General features: G+C 43.8%; 1 protein-coding gene across 1 annotated transcript; it reads left to right on the plus strand.

Annotated features, from left to right (window-relative positions):
* The first annotated feature begins 6690 nt into the window (after nucleotides 1-6690).
* On the plus strand, nucleotides 6691-8276 carry nog2 (noggin 2). Its single transcript, XM_034194396.1, has one exon. The coding sequence runs from the start codon at nucleotides 6951-6953 to the stop codon at nucleotides 7584-7586; it is 636 nt and encodes a 211-aa protein (XP_034050287.1). The 5' UTR covers nucleotides 6691-6950; the 3' UTR covers nucleotides 7587-8276.
* Nucleotides 8277-10486: the final 2210 nt, after the last annotated feature.

The following is a 10486-nucleotide window of genomic DNA, read 5'->3' on the forward strand; positions in this document are numbered from 1 at the left end:
TAGTAGGGGGTGAGAACGATAACTGCATTGCCAAGAACAAAAAGATTAAAAGACAAGAATATTCAAGTGGGCCGTGATACTGGATTTTGCAAAAACAACAAATTTGGGGTACAGTTTCAGACTAATTGAGAATATTGAGTTACAATTGTGCAATTTTACCATGTCTATAAATCTGTTAAGTTGTTTGTGGTTGGATCTGAAACCTGTCAGTCTGCCAAAGATCCAGCACAGACTGTTTTCCTGGAGACACTACACCACAATTAGGAGACGCTCTTGAGGCAATTGTTGGAAAGAAAGTAACAAGAAGAAAAGTAACAGTATAAAGCCACATTCCAACATCTACGACTTTGACCGTGACTGTCCGCGAATACACCACGCCAAGGTTGTCGTGGTGAATCCAGACCATGTCTTTTATACTCACAACATTTCTCAGCCACAACACCATGACCTATAATGACGTAGAACATGATTCATTACAACTGAACCAAGACTGAAGAAGAACCGTGATTTCACGACACCATCAAGACGCTTATCGTGGTACAGTCCTGAATGCCCAGGATTACCTTCAAGATAGCAGCAAGACTGTCGCACAAAAGAATTTCAGCTCGAAACCTGAACCACGGGGGCTACTAAATGTTCCTTTGGTATTTCCTAATACTTACTTTTTTCCTTGGAAATTTGGATATAGTTTTTCCCTGTTAATTTGTAGTTGTGTTGAGTTTAGAAAGGTGAAGTGAGAGGGTGGTCAGTGTTGCACTTTCACCGAACACTGTTTCTAAACAGCTGCAGAGCTAAGGCTATACCAGTTAGTATAACCTCCCTTGTCTTTTGACATAAACTCAAGGAAACAAAAAGATGTGAAAAGCTAAAAGTGTTGATTTTGTAAGGCCGCCTATGGTTGGTCATGGTTTTTGGTTTTCTCTCAAAAAATGCTTCCCCTCTCTGCTGTCCAAGTGATCCATCTCCTTACACCCCCCTGTGCTATTCTACCCTTCACCAATGGGCACCGTCAGCCAGTTTGGCCAGACCTGCCCTGTACTGGATAAGCTCCATCCTGGACTTTGTGTAGATCTGTAGGGTGTCAGTGTGTGTACGTGTCTGTGTGTGTAATGTGTATGACATTCACAACAGGCAGGGTGAAGGGGGACCTATCGGTGCCTAAGGGCTGCCCCCCAATGCACCCTCACCGTGCGCCCTATTGAGACCTAAGGGAGCGTGAACAATCACTGCAAAACCAAAGAGCTAAGTCCCCTTGTTATACAAGCCCAATTTTCAGCGCCGGCCCCGCCTCTTTGCTCCTTAGTGCATCCCACCCCCATCACAGCTCTCCAAGCCCTGCTCGTCAGAGGTTGACGGGCTTCGTTAAAGCGAGCCGGGGTCCTTTTATGGCATTATTTAATTAGCCATTCCACAGCTAACTGCCATCAGGCATCAACCCCCCACACCCCCACCACCACCCACCCATTCTTTTTACTTTGCTGGACTGGCGGCCTGCATCGCCGCCACATCTCTCTCGACTTTAGTCAACATCATCAGCGTCACCCCTCCCCGCTGTGCTCACTGGTCCCCTCCTCTGCCCTGTCTTTATCTCCAGTAATTAGCCAGGGGATGACTCATTGCTGGGTTGCTGAACGGTGTTAGAGCTGATGATGAAGGGAAGCGTCTCTCCCTTCATGGGGTTTTGTCTCCGTGCATCCACCACAACAACGCCACTGGAAGAAGACAATGGACATGGCCACTTATGCAGTAACCAGCTCAGCCTCACTGTCCCCGCTGCCCACTGAGCCGTGTCTACGCCGACACACTGATCATTAACCAGATAATGCGGGAGAACTGCTTCAAAAATGGGGATGGGGACAGTTGCGACCGGTGGGGACAAGTACATCTGTATGTTTGTTGGAGATAAATTAACATGGAAATAACTGTCAAAAATAATAGCATAAGGGAGCACTAATCCTAAGGACCCAGCACTTCCATATCGCCCCATTTTTTGTGAGCCCCTATATATATATATATATATATATATATATATATATATATATATATATATATATATATATATATATATGATTGAACATCTCTGGAGAGATCTGAAAATGGCTGTGCAGATGCTCCCCATCCAACGTGACGGAGCTTGAGAGGTGCTGTAAAAAATGAATGGGCAAAACTGCCCAAAGATAGGTGCACCAAGTTTGTGGCATCATATTCAAGAAGACTTGAGGCTGCAATTGCTGCTAAAAATACATCAAGTTTTGAGCAAAGGGTGTGAATACTTATGTACATGTGATTTCTTAGTTTTTTTTAATTTTTAATAAATTTGCAAAAAAAAAAAAAGAAAAACTTTTTTATGTTGTCATTATGGGGTGATGTGAGTACAATTTTGAGGGACAAATTTATTTACTCCATTTTGGAATAAAACTGGAACATGACTAAATGTGGAAAAAGTGAAGCGCTGTGAACACTTTCCGGATACACCGTATGAAGGCGGTGATTATGTTTTATTGAATCTCTTCTTGACCTTTTTGTAAAGTTTGACTCATAAAACAAACGTATCTGGTGGTGCTCGTAATTAAATGGAGTACTAAAACCTGAGACTGGATTATTTTTTTTGGATGACACCTTCAGATTTTAAATTCTTATGTGATGTTTATTTGATTTCATCATGAACAAATATTACTGAAATGATGGATATAACTTATAATGTAAAAAGAACTCGTGCCAGTGCATTATTTCTTCACTTATGGATTATCCAACTCTAATTGACAAGGTCATAAAACCTCAGAATTCATTCATCCATTGCCTTGGTATTTGCCAAGATTTACTTTTTGCAATCAAAAAGGCTTCAGTTAGAATCGTGTGCAGAATTTTGTGAACATGGATTATTTTTCTTGATACGGAAACTGCAAAGCTCCATGAACTGAAAATGTAACTACTTCTTCCAGAATAGAGTGTATTTCTTGAATGTGCAGCATTTTGTTTTTCTACTGAAAAGTTGTGGGAATGTGTGATAGGCTTCATGTATGGGCAGACAGATGGACACAAAGCCTTCACAATACCCGATGCCTGTATTGTAGCTTCGGGTAAAAACTATGATCAACATACAGGATCTATAACTGTTGCATTATCATTGTTGCGAACGGTATCCAGTTATTGATACCTGCTAATTAGTGCTAATGGCGCTAACATACAAATTAAATAATACAACAATTTTACTCAATAAAATACAGGTGGACAGTCTTCTTAGATGGTCCATCGGTGCAATTAGCCACACAGCAAGCCAGATTATTGCATATTTGTACTAAAATGCCGAGAAATAAACTGGCACCCTACTAACGTCTGGCTGCTCGCGCTGTGCTATCGGCTGGCCACCTGGACGTCGCTGTCAGTCAAACTGACCACACCCCAGTTATGAATAACTTTGTGGCTTAAATCCACTTAAACTAATGGGTTATTTAAGAATTAATCTCCTGTTGTCATTACGAATGAGGAAAAGTAACCATCAAAACCAAAACCATGTTTTGTACCAGGCTGTAATGTTAAATCTATGTGGATTAACTTGCTTTTGGAGACAGCCTCAAGTGGCCATTCAAGGAACTGCAGGTTTTGGCACTTCAGCATTGGCTTTACTTTTTCGTTTTTGTTTTTTGGCATTGAAAGTTGCTGCTTGGTTGTGTCCATGTACCACACATGCTGGATCCATTCTGTACATTCGCTCTGTTGAGGTTTGAATTCTCGCAGAAATCGCGCGGAAATCTCAGAACGGTGGCAGCACCACGAGAAGTCAACAACATGGTGAACTGGTACAAGACGCTCAGATAACACTGCAATTTAACCGCTACACGCGGACAATGTCATCAACATTGCAAGATAAAACTCTTTGTCTGCTGTGCCTAGAACTCCTGTGAATATATTATCTAGGTGTTTTAGATGTTACTATTGTTTTTGTATTATGTAAACACGCAAGAATCTCAAGTGATTTCACTGTTATTTAAAATGGGAATTGCCGTGATCCGCGATCACTTCCTGGTCTTGTCATTGTGGGGGGGGGGGGGGGGGGGGGGGGAGTGAAGTTTGCTCTCTTCACTCCCAGATTATTGTCCTTTACAACACTGGTTGTGCTGTATGTGTATATATATATATATATATATAAGATGTCTGAAATTCAGTTTGGTTTTATGAAGTTCCACGTGGGTTGAAGGTAGCAGACAGGGAATACTTGGAATATTTCTTTTAGCAAGTGTTCAGGGGTCTCGTGCATGCAGTATCTTCTAAATGGTTTGAAAGGCTTAAAATTTTACATTTTGGTCATATAATGTTCATTTGCAATTGTCCGTATGTGGTTTCTCCATCTTGTTTTGATTGCAGCACCTCTCCGGTGTGCAAGGGATTATGGGATACATCAGTATTGTGAATGCAGGAAACATTTGACATCCAACTGGAGCAACTTTACAGTGAGAGTCCATTTTGTTAAGAAACATGAATTAAGACAACCTTGCAGTACTTATTGCCATTCCAAAAACTGTCTGCGCATGTGCAGATGTGCACCAGAATGAGTCTGGTCTGCTTGTGGTTTCTTCCTCAAATCATCAGAGGGAGTTTTTCCTTACCACTGTCGCCTGTGTTCTTGCTCTAGGGGTTGGTAAGGTTAGACCTTACTTGTGTGAAGCTCCTTGAGGCAACTTTGTTGTGATGTGGCGTTGTATAAACAAAATAAATTGAATAGAAATTGAATTGATCGGGTCTTGAACAAGTACCCGTTTCTTCATCTGCTTGCATTTGGAGGTGAATTTTACAACAGTGCTGCACTACAGCGCCCCTCACAGTTATGGTTCTGAAGTGCAGTCTTTGCAACAGAACCTATATGTCTCGGACACACGTGCTCAGCACCACAGAGCCCGCCAAAATGGTGTGAGCGTGAAGTCAGAGCCAGACATTAACGTGTGAGGCAGGAATTTACTCACGAGTCTTTTCATGTGGTTTGAAACAGTTAGCTTTGCTTCATGAGCAGCTCTCTTATTGGTGGCAGACAGTCACATTCGCGGCTTTTGGGATTAAAGCTCTTCCATCCTTCAGCACCAAATTTGTTTTTATATTATACTCACACTGGGGATAATTAAGGTTAATTACTTTATTTTGGCGGATTGTGCTCACTTTTTTCTTTTTCTTTTTCTTTCTTTCTTTTTTTTTTTGGATCATAAAACTGATGTGGATTTTTGCTTGAGCAGGAGCAGCATGAGAGTGAGTGACTGAGTGATTGAGTGCACATTCTTTCCAAACATGTAGAACTTCACTCACTGCTGGATCGTTGCCCTCTAGTGGCCATTCCACGCAGCAACCACATGCACAATAAAAGCGCAGCCACCTGCCTTTTAATGTGCATCTTTTTCCATGTATCCTTGGAAATATAATCGGTATTTCAGAATAAGGGACATAATGTTTTAGATTTGCTCACATTTTTATTCATTGATGAACTGGTTAGGCTATTAAAATAAAATTAGCCTCGTGTTTCATTTGCACAAACATGAGTAATATGGTTGAAGTAATCCTTATTTTTTAAACTAGTGTCCTAATTCCTGCTTAGCATGGGAACCTATCTGTGGCCATTTATAGGTCTTAATTAGGGGCCTATTTTGTGACCCATGAGTTCACAGGGCCAATTCCTGTGCAGACCCCAAATCCTGATGAACAAAGGTGGAATGCGATGCCCCCTTTTCCGCAGACAGGCCCACTAAATGTTTCCCATCAATTTAAAGTTTTAAACAGCCTGGGCTGAAAACCCAGCCATTAATGCAGCAGCAGAGGAGCTTTATGTTTGATATTTATAGATGCGGGTGTTGGATGTGCAGCACGTGCGCAGCGGCTGTTAAACTGTGCGCAAGAGATCTAAAGTGCAACAGGGATAAAAGTGTGCGCCTTTAGGACCCAGCCGATGATTGTAGCTGATATTTTCCACGTTGTGTGGGGAGGGTGGGGTGGGGGTGTTGGACGAGGAGGGGTTGCTGTCAATCACGGTGAAAGTGGCCGGGGTGGGCTGGCCCCTCTGACACTTTGTACCGTCGGAGGGGGATATTTAACTTGGGACTGAGCTCCACTCGCGTCACAGACGCACTCACTGTGCTCCAAGCGCCAAAGCCTGTCAGACTCCTGAAGCAGGAGCTCCTGTACGCGTATCAAAGGAGGAGGAGGAGGAGGAGGAGGAGGAGAGGCGCTCCCGGAGAAACTGGCTGTTTGCTCCAGAAAATTTTTGGGGGGGACTCTGTGTCGTCATGCACCCGCGGTGGGAGCCGCATCCGCGGACATAACTCCGTGCTTCCGTGCGGGAATGTCACGCCTTCACTGAGGTTGGTGCGAGTGGAACATCTTCAGGAAACACGCGTGGCTGTTGGTTTACAGCTCCGCATCCGTTTTCCCTGAAGCTTCTCCTTTTGGACATTTTTTTTTTCTCCCCTCACTTGGAATACCGCAGAGGGACCGCGCACGCCGGTTCACAGTGCGTGGCGCTGTGCGCGCTGGGACCTTGTCAAACTCTAAAGCTTCAGCCGTCGTGCGTAAAAATAACACACGCCGCGGCGCGTGACAGTTCAAACTTTTGACCGGATCTATTCTGCTTGTTTTAGGGGGGGGAGAAAAAGAAGAAGCTTCATTCCATGCAGCTCTCTGTCATCCGGCGCAGACAGTTCGTCGTGGGTAACCATGACAACGCAAAGAAACTCAAAGTGAATCCAAAGGAGCGGTGAAGAGTTTTTTTTTTTTTTTTGGCAAACTTTATTTCTTGCTGCTGGGTGGCATCAGTACTCCATGTCACCCAAACCCAACGTGGTCTATTAAAAGTAGCGTCTGTGCTGTGGTTCTGCTTCCACTATTTATGAAGCCCGCCGCTTGTCATTACAGAGAACGCGCTGTCAAGAACTGAGTCGTATTTTACGCGTGCGTAAAAACCAGAGGTGAACATGGGCCTCTCGCAAACGCTGCTCGTTTACGCGCTGGTGTGCGTCCACATCGGAGTTTCCCAGCATTACCTTCGCCTCCGTCCCTCGCCCAGCGATCACCTCCCTGTGCCCGACCTGAAGGAGGATCCCGACCCGGAGTACGACCCCCGGGAGCAGGACCTGGCCGAGAGGACTCTGCGGAAAAAACTCGGCAGCAACTTCGACCCAAACTTTATGTCCATCAGCTCGCCCACGCTGGTGAACCTCTCCGCGCCAGACACCCAAGTGAAGCTGCAGGGGCCCATGCCCAACGAGATTAAAAAACTCGAGCTCACCGAGACCCCCTACGGAAAGCGGGTCAAAGTGGGCAAGAAAGCCCGCAGGAAATTCCTGCAGTGGCTGTGGACCTACACGCACTGCCCGGTGGTGTACACCTGGAAGGATTTGGGCGTGCGATTCTGGCCACGGTACATCAAGGAGGGAAACTGTTTTTCTGAGCGCTCGTGTTCGTTCCCGGAGGGGATGTCTTGCAAACCGGTCAAGTCAATCAACAAGATTTTCCTGCGGTGGTACTGCCAGGGCTTTCTAAGACAGAAATACTGCACGTGGATACAGGTGCAATACCCAATCATCTCAGAGTGCAAGTGCTCGTGCTGATTTTCTCTCGTGGTTGGTGGGAGTGGACTGGAAATACGGTTTCTATTGCACTGTTAACTCTCTACAGAGGTGGGCACCATAGCAAATCTATTTTTTTATATAGCATTTTAAGTGAAATACCAACATTGTACATATTTAATAAAAAAAATGCAGCTATTTTTTCTAATTGAACCATGCAGGACCATATTTTATTCTCAACCCTGAAATGTTTTTTGGGGGAAACGCAGCACTTCATACGGAAGAGCTTTTTTTTTTCTTTGATATTTTAATAAGACATTGACGATGGAATGCATATACTACACTTCTCCAAGAGGTGATTTTTTTTCTTTTCTTTTCAACGGAATTCTGATGCTGATGTTATGTCACTGCAATGCTGCCTAGAGTTTTTGTATAATATTAATATCAATAATAATTAAATTGAAGAAAAAGTTGAGGTTAAAGTTATATATAAAGGCGTGAACTCAGCTTTTTTTTGGAACACATAGTATTGTAGAAATAAATCTGTACGTTTTATTTATTATTTTAACGATTGTGAGTATAGAGCATAAGGACAGAGAATAGTATACCAGAAAAAAAAATATGGGAGATGTCTACTTGAATATTTCTAAAAAATAATAATAATAAAAAAGCAAACATAGTGTACATTTTATAGTTACACGTTTTAGCAATAAAGTCTATCCTTTCATCATGTATTAGTGTCAAGCCGTTCTATATATGTGTAGGGGGCGTGTACACTGTAAAATATCCATCATTTTCAAACTCTGCTGTTTTTTTTTAAGAGATCAGACAGAAATAACAAATAATAACACGATCTGATTCAATAAAATGTTTAAAGTTGGTTGGTTTTAATGAGATTTGTATTATGAGTTGTGAAACTGGTGTTTAAGTAATAATCACCCCCACCCCCCTTCCGCAGGAGTTGTTGCAGAGTCGACACCAAAACATCAGCGGTTCGCAGCACCTTGGGGAAGAAAAAAAATCTGGCTGCAGCGTAAATGCGCAGCGCGAGCGCCTCCACAGAAATGGTATTCATTCATTCCAAGTTTGCGCACATGCTCCTTTAAGGCCTCCATGGTGTTAACATAATGGCTAAAATATGATTCTGACGTTTTCAAACGGTGTCACACGCGCCGAGCGTTTGTTTTTTTTTTTTGCGCGCGCGCGGGCACGCACGCACGGCGCGCCGGCTGTCTGGGGTCTGGAAGCTCCACACACAAGTTCCACTGAGGAATTTGTGCAGAGGTGGACCGGAGCAGACCGGCGCCTATTTAAAATCTCACCGTCCAGAAGAGGGGAGGGGAAAACAAAGCCTTCCATAAAACAATGCGCGACTGTTCGTGACGTCAGCACACCGTTAATTGGCGGTACGCGGCGCACCGACTGCAATTTCAGGAGATTCTGCGCACTTCAGCGCGCATTCGCGAAGTCAAATAGTTTGTGTTTACATAATCCGTTTTTTTTTTCTTTAAACACAAACAACAAATCAAACGGAGCCCAGACACAAAGTGAAAGTTCAAAACAGCTTCTATCGCGCGCGTCTCCCGTGCGTAAAAGTGATTTGCGTGTTTGCGGCCGGAGTTGGATTTGACACTTGCCGTCCGGTTATTGTGACAGAACCGCTGAGGGGATTTTGGTAAGCAGAGGAGAGGGGCGGCTGTGCGCCAGCGGAGGAGGAGCAGGAGGAGTTGGGGGGGGGGGGGGGGCTGCTTTCCTTACTGTCAGCTTCTTTCTTGATGATGTCTCGGGGTTTTTAGAAACTGCGTCTCTGACTCGGCGGCGCCACTCAGCCGCCCCCTCTCGACTGCGCAGAATGAGGCACTTTGGGAAACAGTAACCCTTTCAGGCTCTGCCCGGAGAGTATTTTAGAAGCGTGTGAAAGGCAATACGCCGCCCTTGGCTCCAGCCAGTTAGGTGCGCACCTTTTAGAAACAGATCGCGCCATGCAGACGGTTTGATCGGGGCTGCTCAAAGTGGGTTCCGGGACCCTGCAGACGGTCCTTGTAGGGAGTCGCATCAAACTAACAGTTAAACCATCCAATACGCAGACGTTGCACACATGCATCACTTAAATCCCAGCCACATTGTGCACAACCGAAGCAAATGATCCATCATGTGCCCCTAATGTTTGTTCCTGTGTCTTTAAAGTGTTGTGATTCCTGGTTTAATTTTGCATCACTATCACGGTTGTGTTGCCAGATCAGATTGCTCCCAATCCAGCTCCAGAACTGTCCACTAAATGAACCCTGTCCTGGAAATAGACTAACCTTTTGCATAACCAGTGGTGGCTCCAGTGGATTTTTCATGGGGGAGGGGGAATTTGTAGTAAATGTGCAAATATACATTTTAAAGTATTTCTTGTGCCTGCAACATGCATGTTGATAAACAGTGAGTGGACTTTACAGCATATAGATTATAATGGTTGTTAATAAATGCTAATCACCCTTCTGACATGATACAAATGGAAAATTAAAAAATTTGGGAAAATGTGCAAGCAGAAGAACTGAAAAATTGCTCTCAGCAAACAAAAGTCGGCATAGATGCTGCCTTTCTTTAGTCTGGGTTATTGTTCTTTTTTTTGTGAATCTTTGACTGTCATCTTCCTGTTTCTCGATTTACACCAGGTTGTGGTTCCTGGACACAGTTGTTTAATAAAGAAGCCATTTTTAAAAATCATGTTAGCATACCAAACCAAACAGCAAACAGAATAATTTTAAAAATATGGCTTTATACAAGTATTGTGAGCTTAGCTACCATAGAGTATCACACAATATCTCAGTGGCGCTATAGAACTTGGGGGGTGCTATAGGGCCGGATCAGTCAGAGAATAGTGGTAAAACTGAAGCTGAAAACTACTTATTGAGTGACAAATGTCATTTTTTATGGGATTATGGTGGGTTTTA

This window comes from Thalassophryne amazonica, chromosome 18 (assembly GCF_902500255.1).
Source record: "Thalassophryne amazonica chromosome 18, fThaAma1.1, whole genome shotgun sequence".
NCBI lineage: Eukaryota > Metazoa > Chordata > Actinopteri > Batrachoidiformes > Batrachoididae > Thalassophryne > Thalassophryne amazonica.

What these genes read in the sequence shown, in the direction of transcription:
- nog2 (XM_034194396.1), top strand. Translation starts at nt 6,951, where the DNA reads ATGGGCCTCTCGCAAACGCTGCTCGTTTACGCGCTGGTGTGCGTCCAC.